Source organism: Micromys minutus (genome assembly GCF_963924665.1).
Source record: "Micromys minutus genome assembly, chromosome: 2".
In the NCBI taxonomy this organism is placed as follows: Eukaryota; Metazoa; Chordata; class Mammalia; order Rodentia; family Muridae; genus Micromys; species Micromys minutus.
In genome coordinates this window covers 55,588,483-55,610,133 of record NC_137971.1, presented here as the reverse complement: position 1 = coordinate 55,610,133, position 21,651 = coordinate 55,588,483, and the positions used below count along the sequence as shown (strand labels likewise).

Genomic DNA, 21,651 nt, shown 5'->3' with positions numbered 1-21,651 from the left:
TGGTGTTAACATCTGTCTGGATCCGTGGGTGCCCCTTTGGAATAGATCTGAACATTGTTTAGTCGTTTCTCTTATTGCTTGACAAAATGCTGGACAGGATCAGCTTAAGGAAAAAAAAGGTTTATTTGGCTCACACTTTGAGGGTACTCATGGTGTCATGGTGGGGAAGGCACGGTGGCTGTGTGAGGCAGCTGGTCACATTGCAGCCACTGTGACAGAGAGAGATTCACCAGTGCTCAGATCTCTTCCTTTTTTAATTCAAATCACCCCATCCTGTAGGATGGCACCATCCACATAGTGAACCTAATGTAGACTCTCTCACAGGCACGCCCAGAGAGGTGTTTCCATGATGATTGTAAATACCCATAAATCAATCTGAACCCTCACAGGCCTGTTCCCAAAATTCTTTTCCAACACACAGTTAACTCAGGCTGTTGTGTGTTACTTTACCTGGGGACACATATGACAAACATATATTCACTCCTGACTGATAGGAACCAATGACAGACCAAAGTAAGGATAACACTGAAGTCTAACTTAGTGAGCCAGTAAGGGGGTTGTTATAAGACCAGGGATGACTCTAGGCCTACCCAGACACGCCTCATGACAGCTGTAACCCTGGAGCTCCTACACAGCTTGCAAGTAGCTCAACGGGTCAGAGAGTTACTTCTAGGCATCTCTTCTGGTCTAAGAGCATCTTAGCTTTATATGACCTTAGAGAGGCAGAGGCCCATGCATCTGTTCAGTTCAGGGACATCCTGAGAATTATGAATTGTCTACTTCCTGCCTCTTAATGAACCTCCCTTTAGAACCTTCTTTGTCTTAAAGACCTTCACTTCTATTATAGAATGTCTCAACTTAGGAAATTGCCATATAATGCAGGTTATTCCTCTCCTTTTTCTGCCTCAACCATGGAATGACCATTTCTTCAAGGCCTTACCTCTCTAGTGTAGCATGGTGTGGGGGTGTGCTCATTGTTCCTGGGCTGATAACATGTCTTCCTCAGCCAGAATTAGAGATTCATGTATGTGTTCTCTCTCTGTCTGTCTCTGTCTCTCTGTCTCTGTCTCTCTCTCATATCACTGGGACCCCAAGGATGTCATAATCTAATCTATGATGTTTAAATGGCTTACCAAAAATTGATAAGTTACAGCCAGATGTGAAGACTCACACCTGTGATCCCAACATTTAAGAGGCTGTGACTAGAGGGTGGCCTAAGTCAGCCTGGGCTACAGAGCTACAGAGTATGGCCTTGTCTGTCCTATTTACTTTTCTATTGCTCTGACAAAACATCATGACCATGGCAACTTATGAAAGAAAGCATTAATTAGGCTTACAGTTTCAGAGGGTTAGAGTCCAGGATGACAGAGTAAAGGCATGAGAGACAGAGACAGAAAGAGACAGACAAAGAAACAGAGTGAGACAGAGACAGAGACAGAGGGACACAGACAGATACAGGCACTGAGAATTTCATGAGTCTTTTGAAAACTCAAAGCCTGCTTTCAGTGACACACCTCCACCAACAAGACCACACCTCCTAATCCTTCTCAAATGCTTCTACCAACTGGAGGTCAAACATTTAAACATACAGCCTATGGGGAACATTCTTATTCAAATCACCACACTGTCTCAACATAAAATAACAAAAGGACACAGATTAAGAACAGCCTGGTCTACATAATGAGTTCTAGGTTATCAGGTGTTGCATAGTAAGAGTCTAGCACCAATCAAAATAGAATTGTGTTCATGCTAATACTTCATATCGGGGCTGGAGAGATGGTTCAGTAGCTAAGAGCACTGGCTGCTCTTCCAGAGGACCTGGGTTCAATTGCCAGCATCCACGTGGCAGCTGGCTCACAACTGTCTATATATAACTCCAGTTGTTAGTCTCCAAGATGGAAGGAAAAAGACCACTGACCCTTGTCCAAATTAATTAAAGCAAGCCTTTTTTATTTGTGTACATGGGTTGCCTCCTCTTAAGGCAGGGGTTTCAGCACTGAATGTGAGGAAGACAAGGCTTTTATAGCTCAGGAATAGAGGGTTTCCAAATGGGAAATTTGGTGGGAAAATTAGGGATGGTTACAGGAGCAGAACGTAAGCATAACACCTAACACCTCCTGATAGGAAGATGTGATTGCAAAGCGGTCTCAACTACAGGCAGTCATTACAACCATTTGAAAACAAAGATAGTGTTGCAAGATGATTATTAACTTTTTGAAACAAAAGACAAGGTTGCTGTTTCCTTGAACAGGCAGTACAGAACCATTTGTAGTTAAGGTTAAAGGCAGGCCCAATCATTGAGACACAGAGGTTTAATCATCAACAAGAACATACCTAGTTTGTTTTTATGGTAAGATGACTTTTAAATTTAAAAAGGAGTTAGACTGGCTCTGCATTGTTTGAGAAGATCAGATGCCCTCTGCTGGCCTCATCAGGTACTGCATGCATGTAGTGCACAGACATGCATGAAAACAATCATGCACATAAAATTAATTAATTAATCTCCATACCAAGCCAGCACCACAAGGCTCTGGCTTTTATTTAAGTTGAATTTTAGCTAGTCTCTTCGGCTTCAAGAAACCAGCTTGAGTTCCTCACCTGAGCATCTGTTTGCTAAGCCGTGGCTGCAGATGGTCTGCTTAGCCATCCAGTGTCTGATGCCTGGGCTAGCCCTACCCACATTCCTGCACTAGCAGGCTCTGCCCTAGCAACCAGGGACTAAGAAGGGGAGAGGCTAATGGTGTCTCCTTATCTAAGTGCCTGGAAGATTCTGTGATTATAATTATGTTTTTGTTTTTTTCTTCTTTTCTGCTTTTTTGTCTTTTTATTTGTTTCTAAACAGTAAGCATGCAGATGGGAGAAACACACAAAGGAGGCCCTTGGGGACTCTTGCCCCACCCCCCACGCACCCCCACCCCACCCCACCCCCACCTCGACTTCCTATAGTTAGTTTCCTCTCTTAGTGTCCCAGGAATTTTGACCCTTTCTGAGAAAAGGGTGACAGGCTCCTGGGAATGCAACTTTAAACCTCCTGAATTACATGTGGGAGGGGTAATGAGTCTGGATTAATTGCTCGGTGAGCCTGTAGTAACCGAGTCCTCTTAACTGACTGGAGAGCAATTAAATTAAGATGCTACAAAATGCTATCTCTGTAAAGCCTTTGAGAAGAGCTGATTAGCCAAATTGTATCTTCAGTTTAAAGAGCAGAATTTCCATCTCAAACTGGTTGAAGCAAGCCGAGGGATTAGGCCTTATTGTAATGTCCCTGAAAAGCCTCAGGGGTGGAGTAGCTCAGAGGAGTCCCAGCAGGGTCCTGGGGATTACTCCACAGGCTTTCTTGGCTCCTCTTTTTTCCCCCTTTCTGCTTCTTGTTGCTCCTCCCTCCCCTCCCCTCCCTTCCTTCCCCTCCCCTTTCCTTCCTTCCCCTTTCCTCCCACCTCTTTTTCCCTTCCCCTCCACTCCCTTCCCCTCCACTCCCTTCTTCTCTTCTCCCCTCCCCTCCCTTTTCCTTCCCTTCTCCGCCCTTCCCTTCCTTTAGTGTGGTAGCTCCAGCAGCTGTAAAGAACGTTGTTACGCATCCAGAAGTCCTGAGCCATTCTGGCCTTGGCTCCCAGTCTGCTGGGCTCCAAGTTTCCTCCCTGAGCCTTGCCTGCAGTGGTGGAGATGCCAACTGCATAGCTGTGGGCTCCTTCTGCAGGATCAGGTGCACCTGGCCATCTGAACCAACAAGAGCTGGGCAGGCAGTCCCAGGAGTGAAGCAGGTACTTAAGTGAAGTAGGCAGGCAGGTAGGAGTGCAGGCTCCTTGTGAGAGCCATCTACAACAATGAGAGAGTGTCACGGGGGCATGGCACGATAAATGGATGTTCTTTTTTTTTTTTTTTTTTTTTTTTTTTGGATGCTTTTAACAACCATAGTCTACTTCTCCATCTTTGCAAAGTGGCTCTTACTCATTGACTCGGCTGAGGTAAAGTGTTCTCTGTACACTGATCAGAGGCATAGTCTGTTGAACCAGGGCCAATGTCATCATCACAAGAGCTTTCTTTGTCCTTGGTATGGCAGACCTGCCTCCTCCTGAGAGGTCACTGCTTTGTAGAGGTGCTCAGTCACCTGTGCAAGTCCTCCTTGCCACCTTTGAACTGAGATGGGGTACTGTACCTATTTTTAGGGCTCAGTGTCATGTGATCTTTGATGTCCTTGTCCTCTGTGACTCATGCAAACCTGTGAGAGGGACACTTCTTCCACTTAATGACAAGGGCATCCATAAGCTTGAAGGTGAGGGCCAGGCTAATGGACAGTCTGGGACCCAGTCCAAGAGTGTTTGACTTCTGAACTACCTGGGATATATTGTCACTATGTCGACCGCTAGAAGGACTTGGAAGGAGCAGACCACATAGTGGGGCTGCCCTACCCTGAGTCCTGCCTCCTGTGGAAACGCAGTGGGAAGCTGGGTTTGCATGTGGAAGGACAAGTGCAGGCCTCCTTGCACATGCACACAGGGATGCTCTGAGCATAAGAGCTCCCTGCCTGCGAGCATGGACCAGTAATAAAGAGCTGAGCATCCTGATCTGTTTGAACAGAGCTCAGCACCCACATCAGGGAAAGACCTATGTGTCTTTTGAACAAAGTGTCTTTCTGGATCTGTGTGGAAAGAACCCTAGGACTCCTTTCAGATTTCACCTGGTCAGGGGTTCCCTCTCTCCACCGTTAGCTGGAATCTTGGGGCCTCCCCAGTCCTGGGTGTGTGATGGCTGTGGGCCTCAGTCTACAAAGCTAGGTAGGGCGAAGTTTGCCAGGAGCTCTGTCATGCTTTTAAATGAGTGGCAGGATGCTGAGCATAGGCCTGTGGCCTGGGCAACCTTGGGTACCAAGTCTCATTCAATGCCAGTATAGGGTGCTGGGGTATTATTCAGTCTCTGTGTCCTAGGGCCAGGCAACAGGGGGTGACGGGGGTCTCATGCAGTCTCTGTGTCTCAGACCTACCCAGCAGGGGGTGCTGGGGTCTCATACATCCTCTGTGTCTAGGACCTATCCATCAGGAGCCACTGGGGTCTATGTCTCAGAACTGGCCATCAGGGAGCACTGGGGTCTCTGTCTCAAGGCTGACCAGCAGGGGCACCAAGGTTTCACTCAATCTCTTGTCTCAGGCCTGCAGGTACGGCCATGTCCAGCATCTGGAACATCTGCTTTTCTATGGGGCAGACATGAGCGCACAGAATGCCTCGGGGAACACAGCCCTGCATATCTGCGCTCTCTACAACCAGGTATGTGGTATGCACATCCCTCACCCTAACCTTGGGGCGCACCGGGTACTGGGTGGAGGGGCTAGCCTGGGTATCTCTGTGACCCTCACCTGCTGCCTTACTGAGAACCAGAGGCTGGTGAAGCTGTGAGCAGCCCCAGGTCACATTCCAGATCTACAGTCAGCCCTTGCAATGCCACGACCCAATTCTCATTGCCTAAAAGACACGGAAGGAGCTGGAACCTCCTGTTCCCTTGGCTGAGTGACAACTTTGCTTGGTCCCAGAGCCTGGTACCTGGGTAACCCCTCTACTCTTCTTTTCACTTGTGGTTAAATGTGCACAACAAATGGGTTGTCCCCACTATTCACCTCCAGGACTTTTCATCTTCCCAGATTGAACCTCTGCCCCCAGGAAACACCGACTCCCAGTCCGTCCCCCTGAATACCTACTCCCCATCCTGCTCTCTGCTTTTAGGATCTCTGAAGACTAGGATTTTGTAGAAGTTGACCGCCTATGTGAGCTTCTTCCACTCAGCATCATGTTCTCATGGTCTAACCTGTGGTAACGAGTACCAGACACTCTTCCTTCTGAATTTTGTTTTCACACCACTAAAAGATGGGCACCTTTGCTCACCTACTGTCCCATGGGTGGACATGTGGCTTATTCTGCCTTTGACTGTTGTGGTTTCATGTTGCCATGATCCCAGGTGTGCAGACAGAGGGTCTAGCCTCAGCTATCTTCTGGACTCCATGGGAACAAACTCCTAAGCAGAACTCAATGTAAATGACACATTGGTGCACCATGCCCCTCCCCCAAACTTCCATATCAGACCCTGGTGGATAGTGCTGTTCTGGAATTCCTTCAGGCTGGTGGACGTGGTCCCTGATCTCTAGGAGGGAAACACCTTAGTGACTGGGACTTGGATCCTGGGCCATGAGTAACCTGAGCTGGATGTGGAGGGGAAATGAGAGATGGATGTCCCAAAGAAAGGCTGAGCATAGGGCTGCTCAAAGAATGTGGATGGACTGCAGGGTCAGCTTCAACATGCAGGAAAAGTACTAATGTCCTTGGTGCTCAAGGTCAGGGTGACATAGGACAGCCCCACTGAAGACTGCTTTTTTTCTCTTTGCACTTTATGAAACCTCAAGCCCGGGGCTAATGACCCGAAGACATGGCTCCAGGCAGCCCAGCAGAGGGGCTGGAGAAAGACTCTCCCTCTTGAAGGGTGGAGGGACCTTAGTGGTGAGGCTCTGCTGAGCATACCCTGGGTGTGGCCTCAGTGAACACTGACTTCTCTTTCAATATCAAAGCCATAATCGCACCACTCACAGTGACCCTAGATGACAAGTCTTAGCTCACATCCAAATTTGTTCCCAGGCCCTAATGGCTGGTCCCAAGTCCACTCCTAGCCAGTAACTTTCCTGGATCTTTCACCCTTGAGAACTCCTACAGACCCTTCAAGACCCCTCTCACATTGTCCACACCCAGTCAAGCCTTCTCTTGAGTGTAGAATTTGTGAGTGTCTTGCTCTTCAGACCACTCTCAAGATTAGGCTGATGGAGTCGGTACTTCAGCTGGAGTGTCTTGCAGTGCTCCTGACTTGAATGCAGAGCGAATCCACAGTGGCCGTCATCCCCGGGTCCACCGTGGAGCTCGGATGGGGGAACCCTTGTTAATTGTGAAAATACTCAGTGGCCTTAGAAAACACATCATGAGGCTTGGCTGGGTCTAGGAAAACATCTGCACCAACATCTGCTTTGCAATGATTGCCTGCAATGGGAAAACACGGCCTAATTTCACTCAGTATATTTCAAGCCTATTTTAATCACAAAAATATAGGAAATCACAGTTTCTGTCACTTACAATAATTGTGGGCATGATGGCCTTTGAAATGGAGGCTGCAGAATTTTATTAGGCAGCCTGTGTTCTCCGCTACATAGGAGACTGGTCCTGCTGGGCTTTACTCCATATACCCCAGAGCTGTCTCCATCCCTAGGAGGGTCCCCAGATGGCCAGGGCTCCCAGGAAAACCTTCCCCCATTATGATCTCAGTTAGACTAGAAGTAGCTGACTTTCCAGGGCCTATCGGAAAACATTTTGTGCTTTGGTCACTGCCTAGACCCTTTGGTCACATGTCAGCTGAGCAGCCACAGTACAGCAGTGAGAAGCGACAGGTCATGGAAAGTGGCCATGCTGCAAGAAAGATATTTGTTCAATAATCAGGGAGGGGGTGAGTTGTGGGGGTTGGGGTCCAGGGGTGATCTGGCCTTCAGGCTCTTGGCCATCTTTGGAGTAGAAGGCTATGCTATCGTTTTCTCGTACCTCATTCCCTCCCCAAGGCTGGGTGACTTCCATCCTACAGGCCAGTGAGGGTGGGAAGAGCTGTCTACTCTGCAAAGCTGCCCCATCATGAGGGCAGCCTGCTGCTGCCCAGCTTCAGATGGTATGCCTTTTCTCTGCAGCCTGGGACAGATTTAGCCAAGGTGACTAATCTTGTGTCACCTCCAAGGGATACTGCGTTGGTTTATAGGCTCTGGAGTTATTAACCCACAGCCCCCTGACACCATGACAAGTTGGAATGTCAGTGGGTGTACCAGAATCTGTCCTCCCCTGGATAGTAAGGGGTCTTCAGTTTGAGCCCTTCCCCAGCCTGTAGCTGTGTCTGAATCATGTGAGTGAAGCTGCTTTGGCACAGCTCTGAGGGTCACAGTCTTACAATGCTTCCTGGAACTCATGAGAGCTGTCTCAAGAGTGAAGGCTAAGTCTGCCTTTGGCACTGCACACGGATGGTCAGTCCTCAATCTTACCCCCATTTATCACCAACTTGCTGGCATCTGTGCCCTTGGCCCCTTGTCTATAGACAGGAGATATATGTGGCTTCACAGGTTTTGTTGTTGATGACAGAGACCACATCAGGGACCTCATAAAGGAAGTGGTACCATATATGCTGAGAATGTGCCCCACGGAGGGACAGAATTCAGAAGGACAAGATTCGGGCAAGGAGAGAAATGGCCTCAGGGACATGAGATAGTGCTGAGGAGGCCTGGCCTTCTGGGCTCTGCTGGGTATAAACTGGGACCTGGGTGTGCAATTAGGTAGCCTGAAGGTCCTTTGGGCCCAGAGTTGCTAAGAGGCTGAAGTAGAAACCAAACATCTGTGGTACGTGGTATGGGGTGAGGACTCAGAAACTCGAGCCTATCATGGTGGGTGTTGAAAATAGTGATGGTATTGATGATGTTCTTGGAGATGATGGTGGTAATGCTGGTGATGCTGTAGCTGTTGATAATGAGGTGATAGTAGTGATGGTGATTATAGCTATGAGGATGCTATTATGGTGAAGTTAATGGGAATGATGATGACAGTGATAGGAAAGATGGTGAAAGTGCTGATGGTGATAGGAAAGATAATGATGGTGATGATGGTAAAGTTAGTGGTGCTGATGCTGATGGTGATGATAGTAAAGTTAGTGGTGCTGATGCTGATGGTGATGATTGTAAAGTTAGTGGTTCTGATGCTGATGGTGATGATAGTAAAGTTAGTGGTGCTGATGCTGATGGTGATGATGGTAAAGTTAGTGGTTCTGATGCTGATGGTGATGATAGTAAAGTTAGTGGTGCTGATGCTGATGGTGATGATGGTAAAGTTAGTGGTGCTGATGCTGATGGTGATGATGGTAAAGTTAGTGATGCTGATGCTGATGGTGATGATGGTAAAGTTAGTGATGCTGATGCTGATGGTGATGATGGTAAAGTTAGTGATGCTGATGCTGATGGTGATGATGGTAAAGTTAGTGGTGCTGATACTGATGGTGATGATGGTAAAGTTAGTGATGCTGATGCTGATGGTGATGGTGATGATGGTAAAGTTAGTGATGCTGGTGCTGATGGTAATGATGGTAAAGTTAGTGGTGCTGATGCTGATGGTGATGATGGTAAAGTTAGTGATGCTGATGCTGATGGTGATGATTGTAAAGTTAGTGGTTCTGATGCTGATGGTGATGATAGTAAAGTTAGTGGTGCTGATGCTGATGTTGGTGGTGATGATGGTAAAGTTAGTGGTGCTGATACTGATGGTGATGATGGTAAAGTTAGTGATGCTAATGCTGATGGTGAGGGTGGTAAAGTTAGTGGTGCTGATGGTGACGATGACTGGGTGATAACGGTGGTAGTAGTGATGCTGATGATAGTGATATTAAACTTAGTGATTATGATGATGGTGTGGGGATTCTACTGATAATGATCATTCTTAATGAGATGCTCCTCAGATCTGGAAGCCCCAGGTGTGTAGAATGCTATGCATGCTCTTTATCAATTTCATCAGGACACTTCTAATAGAACACACTGTGATCAGAGATTCTCTTTCCTCTCATGCAATCAACTAATTAGGGCTCTGATTGTAAGCAGTAAATTGATTCTAATCTTTGGGCTCTCTCCCATCATGCTGGCTTCCCAAGAGCTCCAGAGGGAGAAAGCACCACCCTGGATAATTAGGGAATCAGAGGAAACTTAAATAGCAAAGGTTAGTAGAGCAGCACGATTTGTCTAGAAAATAAACACACACACACACACACACACACACACACATACACACACACACACACACATGAAAACATCCACATATGCATGTACATGTGCACACAGAGACATGCACACAGTTGTGCACAAATGCACATAAGCTCACAAGCATGCATATTACCTTCTGGTAATATGCCTCTTGTGTGTCAGGAGGGGAGTGTTTTCAATGTCTATCTCTGTGCCTTTCTGGTTTCTGACGGGATACGTGTCTACTTCTCTGGGTCCATGTGAGGGCCATCATCCTCATAAACATCATGGCTCTGGGTCTCTCAGAATGTACTTCTGTCTGTTACCGTAATAAAGCACTTTGATCAAAAGCAACTTGGGGAGGAAAGGGTTTATTTAGCTTACACTTCCAGGTCACAGTTCATCATTGAGGGAAGTCAGGATAGGAACTTGAAACGGAAACTATGGAAGAATGTTGCTTGCTGGCTCACTCAGGCTCATGCTTATTTACCTTTCTTATATCCCAGGACCACCTGCCTAGGGAATAGTGCTGCTCACAGTGGGCTGATCCTTCTTATATTAATTAACAATGAAGACACTTACCCACAGGCACTGCCACAGACCAATCTGATTTGGGCAGTCTTTCAACTGTGACTCCCTCCTCAGACTCTAGAGTGTGTCAAGTTGATAGTTAAAGCTAATTAGGACAGATGGCATTCATACACAGTTTCCTCTGAGAACCTTGTAGATGCCGCTGACTGGTGCTTTCATAATACTGGTCATCAGATCCAGATTAAGAATTGGTGAAGTTAGACTTCCTTTCCAGTCACCTCAGTCTTTGGAGTCTGGATGGAACTCAGGGGGTACAGGTAAAGCAGAAGCCTGGTGACCTGCAGCAGGTGAAGTAGGTGGTAGTCGACTACCCCTGGCCCTTTGTGGGGAATAGACTATTAAAGGGTGTGATGCTTCTTTTTCAGCCCTACACATACCAGCCTTTCCTTAGGGTCCTGAGTGAGCACATCTTTGATCCATGGCTGCCTTTACAGGCTGATATTCAAAGATAGATTAACCTGGAAATGTCTGGACATTTAATGACTCATGTCTATGACGTTCCTATAATGGTGCCTCCTATGTAGCTGTGCTGGGACGTGAAGTCCTGGGTTTGTCTTGGTGGCAGTGCTGGCCCTTCTGAACATACATGGACTGTGACTCTGGTTTATCCTTCTCCACTGTGAGCAGGACTAATAGATACATGCCACTTCTAAACTCCATGGTGGCACATGCTGCCCAACTCATACCTTACCCAAGCTGCTTTGATAGAAAATGCCTCCCTGACATTGTCCATAGACCTCCATCATTCCTTCCAGACAGGCCCTGCCCATGTAGCATCCCTCACCATGCCTCTGTTCTGGTTCAATTTTACTTTCCCATAGCATCTCTTAGCATCCATGCCTTATACTCTTGGTACCCAGATTCTGTCATTCAGTGACACCAACTTTGCTTGCCCACTGACTCTGGTGCCTTTTAGAATTTAGATTGCAGGCTGGAGAGATGGCTCAGTGGTTAAAAGCACTGTGTGCTCTTCCAGAGGTCCTGAGTTCAATTCCCAGCAACCACATGGTGGCTCACATCCATCTATAATGGGATCGAATGCCCTCTTCTGGTGTGTCTGATGACAGCTACAGTGTACTCATATACATTAAAGAAATAAACAAAATTTTAGAATGTAGACTGCTCTTTGTCAGTATCCCCCAAATCTCTCCCAGTGGTGACACCTGCTCACCTGATGTCTCCACCTGGTGGCCTCTTAGGTGACCTGGTCCTGATGCTTCTCTCTGTAACTAGTGTCCTTTTCTCTGGAGTTAGAGGCTGGGATTCAGATGGCCCCAATCCTGCTTGTCCAAGTACGTCCCCACCCGTCCCATCACTCCTTCCTTGCCAAGGCCCCTGATAACCCTCCTAGGACCATGGCATCCACGTTCCAAGCACACCTGTCACTATAAATTGGCTCCTGCTGCGAATCCAGAGACCCGCCCCACAGTGCCATCCTGTGATCCCCTCACACCTGGCTACTTCTGCAGTGTCTTTGCATTCGTCTGTGGCGTTGCTGCCACTTGTGACCGCAGCTTCTCTTCTTGTACCAGCGCTCAGCCTACTGACCACCTGCCTCATCTCCATCTGATATGCCCTGTCCTCCTTTGAAAATACACAAGAACCTTTAAAACAGCCCACCTTGAGCTGATTGCTTCCTGTGCCCCCCACTCCCACCCATCCCAGCTCACAGGGACCATGACTCTATACTTAGATACTGTGTCCCCAGGGACTGACATGGCCATCGGCTTGTCTACTCTCCACAGGCATGGATGACTGTGATTTCTCAGTCTGTCCCTTCACTTGCAAAGTGGACAGGATAGTGGGCCCCACAGCTCATGGAGCCAGAGGCACACAGCCCATAGCTGAGTGCAGGTTGGCCTCAGAATGACTCCCCTCAGGGAAATGACGTATTTTTTTAAGTGTCTCTGAAAATTTGCACCAAGAGAAAAACTGGCAGGGAAATGGCCCTTAGAAGATGAATACAAATTGCTATGTATTCATACTTCATTGATTTTTTTTTTAATGCATGGAGACCTGCCAGCTAAGACTCAAGACATCCAAGGGAGTGAAGGGGAATGGTTAAACTTGGCATTAATGTCTCGAGGCCTTCCCTGCCCTCCTGAGGCTGCAGATTGCCCCATTTCTCACCCAGTCCTTCATATCCCTTCTTCCCCGATTCAAACAGCTTCCCCACAGCTTGCCCTTCCTTCTGTGGCATGGATATCTTGCCACCCCAGCAAGGTGCTGTGCCTGGCATGTGAGGTGGAGCTGAAAGGTATAGAACACATGCCTACACAAGTGTGTCCACGGTACGTGTATGCACATATGTGTGTGGAAGTCTAACTGTTAGCAAGTCATAAAACCCCTGGCCCTTTAGTTCTGAAGTAACTGACTGACTGAAACTGTTAACCAAGAATTTGGGGATCCTGCCAGGGTTGCTCTATGGTATCAGAGAGATCAGGGCTCCCCTTTTGGGATTCTTCGTTTCATTAATAGAAGAATGGAAGCTTTTATTAGAGTCTTGAAGAAAATCTCCAGAACAGGCAAGCCGTGAATCTCAGCAGTTGCCTGAGGGAGAGTGGAGGAGAGAAAAAGCCATGCATGGAGCACAAACTGCTTCATGGTGGGAACAGAGAGTAAGAGTGAAAGAGCCTAGTGTGCTTAACAACAAAAAAAAAAGTACTTAGGCTCTGGCAATCGTCCAAAAGAAAGAAACAGAAAAGAAGAAAAGGGAAAGCTGTGTCTCTTTGAGGCCTGACTCTCAAAGATGAGCAGACTCAAAAGAATCTCATGGAGGACCATGGGACTATGCTAGGCAAAGTGAATTCTGGGAAGGAAAAGAACAGTATCTCATTAAAGGGATAATTATTCCCTCCCATCTCTTTAGCATGGCTCAATTAACCCACCTTACTAGGAGAGCTTTCCTCTTCCTATAGTCATCCATTTCTTAGGAGTGGTTTCTCCTTTCTTGGGGTGTTCCCTCCTTCCTAGAGGAGATCTTTCTTTTCTAGGGGTGGCTCCTTCTCCACTGGGGTTGTCCCTTAGCCAGACCATTGACCTGCCCAACTGGGATGTTAGGTCTCCACTCAGGGCAGAGCTGTTGTGTCAGTGGCCATCATTGCAAGGATGGGTTGGGCTCTGGGGGTTAGTTCATATGGGCTCTGAAAACAGCCCTGTTGGGTTGAGTGGAAAGGTTTTCTGGGCCCCTTCCCATGTTCTACTGGGTGGGTAGGGATGACAGAACCAGAGGAGGGAGGGTTTATTTCTAGCCTTTTATAGAAATGTCAGTGACAACTCTTGAGGGGTTGCAGGAGCCAGGGAGAGGTTGCAGGAGCCAGGGAGAAGTTGCAGGAGCCAGGGAGGGGTTGCAGGAGCCAGGGAGGGGTTGTCCAGGCTTCCCCACGGGCTCTCAAGCTGAAGTTCTGATTGGGAAACAGGGCTCTGAGTTGCTTTTGAAGCTGAGGGTGTATGGTACAGAGAACCTCAGGCACGTTCAGTTCCTGTGAACCCCAGCTTCAGGCTTCCTGTCGGATTCCTTCTGGTTGCTGAGTGCGATCCCCAGGTAGGGCCCACCTGCTTCCTCCCCTGAGCTGGCATGCTTTTCTTTTCTTCCTTTCCATTTCCTTTCTTTCCCTCTTACCCCAACATTCCCTCCACTCAAGCTGCATTGTGCTTGGTGTCATTGCTTAAAGATTTAGATTGTAGATGACAATGACAGAGCCACTATGGGGCAAGTTGAGGCTGGCAGAGGCTTGGGCTCAGAATACCTGGGGAGCCCCTGGATCAGGCCAGGGCAGTCCTTCCGTGGCCTCTCATCTTTCTTCTCTTGACACACCCACTTGGCCCCCAGCTCCTGTTAAGGGAGCATCAGCTTTCGAACCCCCTTTTCGGTGCTGATGATGACCACAGAAAGACCTCCTCCCAGTTCCCAGAGTCCTAGTGGTCAAGGCATCTGGGGCACAGAGGGAAAATACCTGCTTCTCCGCAGGGTGTCATCACAGACAGAGCCTCCATCTTCTGCTGCACACCTGTCTGCTGGGCATCCCTGAGGGCAGACATGCAGGAATCTGCTTGGCAAGGGGCCCGGCCATCTGCAACCCAATGGCAAAAACTGGCTTAAACTAATCGTACAAATATTTATTCCAAACTAGAATTCAGTATTCTGAACCCCTAACAGGGTTCATTTACTCAGGCAGACATACACCTCACAGTGAAGCTTTGCTCAGCGAGGACCAAGACAACACACCATGGTCCTGTAACAACTCATCACCAAGGGATGTGGTAGATGATGAGTTTAGTCCATGAGACTCAAATGAAAACTACATCACCTTTGCATTAAGTGACCATGTGACTGCAATCAGTTCTTTTATATCAATATCTCAGTCTTTTGTGGAATTTTTGTTTATGTGTATGCGCATGCGTGTGTGGATACCTGTGAAGGTCAGAAAAGAGCATCCCTGGAGCTGGTGTTATAGGCAGTTGTTACTGGCCTGAAGTGGGTGCTGGGAACTGAATTTGGATCCTCTGCCAGAGCAGGAAGCGTTCTTACCCATTGAGTCATCTCTCAATGGAATACCTTTAGTCTTTCTGTTGACAGCTTTTCATCCGCACAGTCCTGGGAGCTTCCAAAGGTCAGTGAGGCTTCTCTGTTGGCCTCAAGTGCAAATAAATGGTCAGGGGTAGAGGCTCCTTTTTACTACAGAAACTAAAATGCCCTCCTTCACTTTGCCAGCATTGACACATGTAATCCTGAGCTATGAGCAAAGGACCCATGAGCTTGCCTGGGTCCCATTCTTCTCTGGATGGTCAGGTTTTTGAAATGTGATGGAACCTGGTTCCCCTTCGGGCCAGACCTTTGCCTTCCAGGGAGATTTGGTTTGTTTGTTTGTTTGTTTTGTCCATTTGCCCTGGTGATTCTGCAACTGCCCAAAATTCTACAGAACATTTAGAGAGCATTGAGTCCCTGTAGCTTGAGTTATAGGCAGTTGAGGAGTTATAGGCAGACCTTTGTGGGTCCTGCAACTGCAGAATGTTCTAGAACACCCTTACCCTGACTCAGAATGTTTACATGGTTCCTACAATTTCTTTCTTTCTGTGTCTTACCTCCTGTCCCCTGTCACATGTTTTATAGATGTGTGTGGAACATCTGTAGAATATTGTCAGGAGTTGACTGGGCAGGAGTTTGTCATGGGCAGGTGTGGTTTAAAATTTTATAGCTTCTACCAAGCTGTTTTCAAAAGCATTGTGATGATGAGCCCTCAGTGGACAGTGATGAGACTCCTTTACTTATCCTTTCTTTCTTCCTTTTTTCCTTCCTTTCTTGCTCTCTTGGTGTGTGTGTGTGTGTGTGTGTGTGTGTGTGTGTGTGTGATGGGGTGGGTTCTCACTGTCCCAAAACTTAGTAATTTGGATGGACTCCAAGGATCTGCTGCCTCAGCACTGAGACTGCACACATGTGCCACCACGTAGCACGCTTGTTTGCTGTTGTTGTTAAGATTACTTATCTTTTCAATCGTGTGCATATCTCTGCGTGCACACATGCACGTGCGTGTATGTGAGTACAGTATCCATGGAGGCAAAAGAGGGCGTCAGATCCTCTGGAACTACAGGTGTTTATAAGCAGTCATGTGGGTTCTGGAAACCATTGTGGGTCCTTTGCAGGAGCATCACCTGCTCTTAACTTTGAGCCATCTCTACAGTCCTGGTACCTGACATCTTTACCTGGATTCTGGGGCTCAAACATAGGTCCTCATGCTTGTATAACAAGAGCTTTACTGACTTTCCCATCCCCCCACAACCTCCTCTCCTCGACCCAACTGTCTTTCCCCTCCCTGGAAGTACCACGCCCATCTAACCTTTCAGGCACAGGCCCCAGACTTCCCATGAGCCTGAACTTGGCAGCTTGTGCCTTGAGATAAAGTTCAAGCCACCATCTAACAAGTGGACCTCTTTTTCATTTGCAGGACAGCTGTGCCCGAGTGCTGCTGTTTCGGGGTGGAAACAAGGAGTTGAAAAACTACAACAGCCAGACACCGTTTCAGGTAAAGAGAGTCGCTAATGGCACCGTGGCAGGTTACACGGCACAGGGCCAATGACTACAGCCACAGTACCTCCGGGGAGGTGGCTGCACTCCTGTGGTATGGCTCAGGTGGTCCCATTTGCCTGGCCACACAGCCTGCTTCCTTTAGATTAAAAAAGGGAATAATGTAGAGACTTGTCTCTGTAGAAGGTTCTAGAAGGGTATTGCAGTAACGGCGCTTTAAATTCTGCAGCTGTTGGAAAGTGCTGATTAAACTGTGTATCTCAGAGTGCAAACTTGATAGGAAGGAGACTTGCCACTCTCTGTGTTCTCCCCCTCGGCCATTCTAAAGTCTGGAAGAACAACCTCCACCTGACCTTGGCCTGGGACCTTCTGGGAACATGCAGATCAGTTCAGAATTGCTTATAAATTAGGGGAAATGCATAGGACACAAAAGTTAACAACGTGACCATCTAAAAAGATTTGATAAAACCAATTTAGTGACTTTAAGGGCATTCAGAGTATTGCTCAGACATTACTTATTCTCCAGCTAAGAACTCTACCATCACCTCAAAAGGAGGTCCTGTCCCCACTATTACTCTCAGACCCTCCCCCACCCCGTAGGCAGCCACTCATTCCCTTTCTGCTTCAAGGGAGCTTTCTATCCAGGACAGTTCATGCAAAGGGTACACATGGGGTATGACTCTATCATCTTGACTTCTTCAGTTGGGGGTGACTCTAATGCTCAGCTTGATAAGCCCAGTCTCCTAAGGTATCCCACCACGGAGTGGCAGGTTTCATAGGAGGCTCCAAGCCAGGTTCCCACATTGAGCTGTGTAGGAAGACAGATAAAAGGGCTTTCTTGTTATACAGGATTAGAGGGTAGAGACCTTTTCTGATGACCAGGAACCCTGTACTCCCTGCATACAACCTGTTCTAAAGCAACTGCTCAGTGAAGGGACCGGTCAGTGATGACTCCACTTGGCTTTGGGGTGATATCATAGTTCTAGAAGCTGTGGTTTGGTGAAAAACGTATAAAGTCTTCCAGGCCATTCAAAGAGTAGGGTTGACTTGTCTTCTCTAGGGACCCTCCTCTTTTGTGGGGTGTTATAATCAGGGTCCTGAGATACCCCACTGTAGTTTTCCCAAGTGTGTTACACATGGTATGAGCTAGCCTTGGCAAAGTCGACAAGGGACTGAACCAGGGCACACACACATACCCATGCATGGCTGTTTTGGGGGAGGTGCTATGTGTAAATCTACACCCCCCCCCCAGGATTCTATTTAGCCTGTCTCCACTATGAGCTATGGCCCAGGGTCTCCCTTCCTGTCATCTCAGAAATCGCCCCAGCATAGTTGACTATATCACTGGTAATTGTGATGTGTCCAGCCTCCAGCCCTGAGGGGACGGCTGACCTGGAGTTTGGGGCCTATGTTCCTACCTACATCAGCCTCAACCTTGAAGGAAACTGTGAACTGAGTTGATTTGTCTCATTATCATATTAATACCTAGAGAAACCCAAGGGGTATTAAAAGCTCTGTTCTGTGAATGGAGGTAAAGGCCAAATATGAGATGTATGGTGTGGTGGTGTGTGGTATGTATGTATGTATTGTGTGTGAGTGTGTGTGTGTATGTATGTATGTATGTGAGCATGCATGCACAAGTGCACATGTTTAGTTCATATGATCTGCCTTGTATTTTGAGACAGGGTCTCTCACTTGATCTTAAACCTGTAAATTAGGCTGGGCTGGCAGACCAGGGAGCCCCAGGGATTTGCTGTCTACCCCTTAGTGCTGGGCTTGCAAGTACATGCCACCCCACCCTAGGTTTTTAAAAAGTGGGATCCGGAGATCAAACTGGGACCCTCACATGAGAATTATCATCTCCCAAGCCCTGAAATATGTATCTCTTGCTGGACGTCACAATAGCATAGGGTCTGGAGTTAGGCAAGAATGTGGCAGTCTGAGGAAAAGTATTGTCGGCCCTGCTGGCTGGCAGCCTGCTGTCCCCGCCAAGGGCATGTGGCTAGGGAAGCCGCTCATTTCTAAGTCTCTGAGCTCCAAAGTTCTGTGAGTCTTATTTGGGATTCAGGCTCTGCGTTCCCATAGAAACAGAGGAGTCGAAGTTGTATTTCTAGACGAAGGACAGGAGCCCAAACTACCTAAAATGTGACTGGCAGACGATACATATTTATGATGGAAAGAAATCCAGGTTGAATCTGCCATCTTGGCCAGGCCAATTCACACTATGCTTCAAGTGACAGCCACTTGCGGGTGATACTGCTTACAGGTGTTGGAGGAAATGAGACCCAGCCAGGCTATATACCCTCTTCCACTAAAGCATATCAGGCAGATGGGTAGCCAACAGAGAAACACGTACTGTACTGTGTCAGGTCTGCTAAAGAGAAGCAAAGCATGATGGGAAAGCAGAGTGAAATAGAGGCTGGTGTCCCAGATGGCTTTCATGACATCAGAGCAGAGACCTGGATAGAGGGAGGGAAGGGCCTTTTGGGTCTCTAATAGAAGGGGTCTGGAGCTGCTGTTTATGCAAAGGCCCTGAGGTCAGCATGTGCCTGATAGGCTTCTGGAGCAGCAAGACTGGCCGGCTGGGGAGGGTGCAGAGACCAGCACCTGTGATTGGGGATGAGTGGGCCCAAAAGGCTTGGCAAGGGCTTTGGATCTGATTCTGTGTGCATGGCCAGCAGAGCAGAAGAAGGTTCTGGATGGAAATCAATCAGTTGTTGTGAGAGACAGTCACCATGTCACGTGCTCTGCAGTGCGGATGAGATCTTAGACCACAGATGAGTTGTCTGGGCTCTGAGACACAGCATATACCCTGTTGTCAGAGGGTGGGACACAAGACAGTAGAATCTGAATTTTAAGAAGTGAGACTCCAGATCTGAGTCCCATTACCTTGTATCCCAAGTGCTCGGTGGGACTGGGAGTCATTCTAGAAGTTGGTACCTGTGCTGCTTAATCATGATCTGCAACTTGATGAGGATTGCACACAGGAGACAAATCGCTGGGCGTGTCTGAAGGAGCATCTAGATTGGGTTAATCCTGAATGTGGGGAACCATCCCATTGTCGGGGGTTCCAGACTGAATAAAAGAAAGAGAGTGGCTTGAACCAGTGTTCACCTCTCCCTGCTTCCTGACACAGATACAATGTGTCCAGACACCGCCTGTTCCTGCCACCATGTCTTCCCCGCCATGATGCACTGTGCCTGCAAACTGTGAGCCAGATAAACCCTCCCTTCCTCAAGCTGCTGCGTCAGGTGTGTCACAGCGATGAGAGGAGTAACTAAGACACTACATTTGTACCCATAGATGTCCCCCACCCCTCTCTCTTCGCTTTCTCTCTCACTCCAGCCATCCAGGCCTTTTCCCAAGCACACCAAACACATACATCCATGCCTCGAGACCTATATGTAACTTGGCACCTTTGTAAATAGAACCCACCTGCAAGTGTCCTACTCCAGCAGGAGCACCCGAGGAAGTCCCATGTTGGGAGATAGTTGACACCATATACTGTTTCCTGTTTGCATATTAATACCTCACACTGAAAATGGAGACAGATAGCTGAGGATAGCCCACCAGGGTCAGCAGAAGGTGAGAGGAAGATTGGACAAAAGCAAAGATGCTGGATGAGAGCAAAGACAACTTGAGACATGGAAGGAGCATTTCAAACTGTCCTGACCTGACATCCTCAGTGTGGCAGGAATGGATATGGCATCCATGAGAGGTGACATTCACAGCTCTCCAGAGGAATGCTAGCAAAGAGACACCAGCAGCTGGAGGGAGGACAAGAGCAGTGCAAAGCTGACTGAGGAGTAACCGGGTTCAGGGTCTGAATGTGGATTTCCAAAGGTAGAAGAAACATGCAGAGACCTCTTGGGGCAGTGCCCAAGAGAAAGGGCATGAGACCCGTAGCTGGAAGGGTCTCCAGAACAGCAGTTTAATATCCAAGAGATGTCCTAGCAGAGACAAGTTCTCCACGAGCCCAGAGCTCACAAAGATGGCATCCTAGAGGCTTACAGGAAAACCTCAGTTTCAGAGGAGAGTCAGAATCAGACACTTGGGGAACAGCAGGGAAGGCTGTCTTTCTTCCCACTTGAACTTGGGAGCTGTCCAGGTTGTGATTAGCATGTGTTCTCACAAGGACCATGCCCGGGGCTGCTGCAGGCTGCTGCCCTCGATGAGAGACTAGATTGTTACACAGGGCAACCCTGAGCTGGGAAAAAGACCCAGCAGTGGGGGAGCAGATGGACTTAGGAGCAGCAAGGACAGAGGTGATCTATCAGGAATGACACCGGCCAGAAGGAGCTTGTCTGTGGGTTTGCTTGGAGGAGCTTGCACATTCAACACCTGTCAGAACCCAGCAGTCACTAACCATAGGAAAGCAGGCAGATGTTAAAATATGGCCACGGCTCCCTGGAGAGATGTCTACTCAGTCTACTTACAGGGGACCATCTGCCTGGCTGTGGCAGATGTAGGTAACATCCTATGGTAATTAGCCAAAGCTGGACACACTTGTTTGGGGCTGTGACAAATGAGCAAAGCCCATGCCTTCCTAAGTTATGTTTAACTAGACACAGCGAAGGAGGACCACCGGCCACTTTTTCTGTACACCTGGGCAAAAGCCACGCATGAAACGTGGTCAGCACTGGTGTGATCTGTGGGACAGGAATAGGTGGCTTATAACTGATGTGAAAGATTGGCTTCTTTCCTCCAGATCCCTGGATGTGGGACAGGAATGGAAATCAAAATTTGATTTTGGGTTTTGAAAAATTAATCTCTCACATTTCCTCTTCCCACCCATACATTACCTGCATTGCTGAAGAGCAGATAACCTTAGGATCGTCACAGGGATCTGGGCTGCCATCCCGCTGGCCCAGTCACCTCTGCTGCTCCTCAGCCCTCCCCCCACCCAGCTTTCTAAAAGGTCTGGGCTCCTGCTCAGTCCTCACGAATCTCTTGCACCCCGATACGAAAACCTCAGTCTCTCCAGGTTTCCGGGGTCTCAGAATCACCATGTGGTGTCTGTGCTATAGTGTTACCTACCTCAGCCCAAACCAAGATGCCAACACCAAGCCTGGCCCCTAGCAAATTCCTCCTTGACCTGGATACATCAAAGTGGGCCACCAGCTTTTTCTGCCCAGTTCCCTGGGCATAGCTCTGACATCCTCACATGTCCCTGTTTATCAAAGAGCTTCAGTCAGTCCCCCTGGACACTGTCTCTAGGGATAAGAGCTCTTCGAATCAGGATAGTTACTGAGC

The 21,651-nt window shown here is 48.1% G+C and overlaps 1 protein-coding gene across 2 annotated transcripts in view; it reads left to right on the top strand.

Annotated features, from left to right (window-relative positions):
• SHANK2 (SH3 and multiple ankyrin repeat domains 2) overlaps positions 1–21,651 on the top strand; it is a gene marked incomplete at both ends in the record, with an annotated part of 372,055 nt that overhangs the window by 43,910 nt on the left and 306,494 nt on the right. For both annotated transcript variants that reach the window (XM_080911817.1, XM_080911816.1), the window contains 2 exons: positions 5,146–5,262; positions 16,319–16,396. In XM_080911817.1, coding sequence (XP_080767943.1) covers positions 5,146–5,262; positions 16,319–16,396 — 195 coding nt within the window. The remainder of the gene's footprint in view (positions 1–5,145; positions 5,263–16,318; positions 16,397–21,651) is intronic.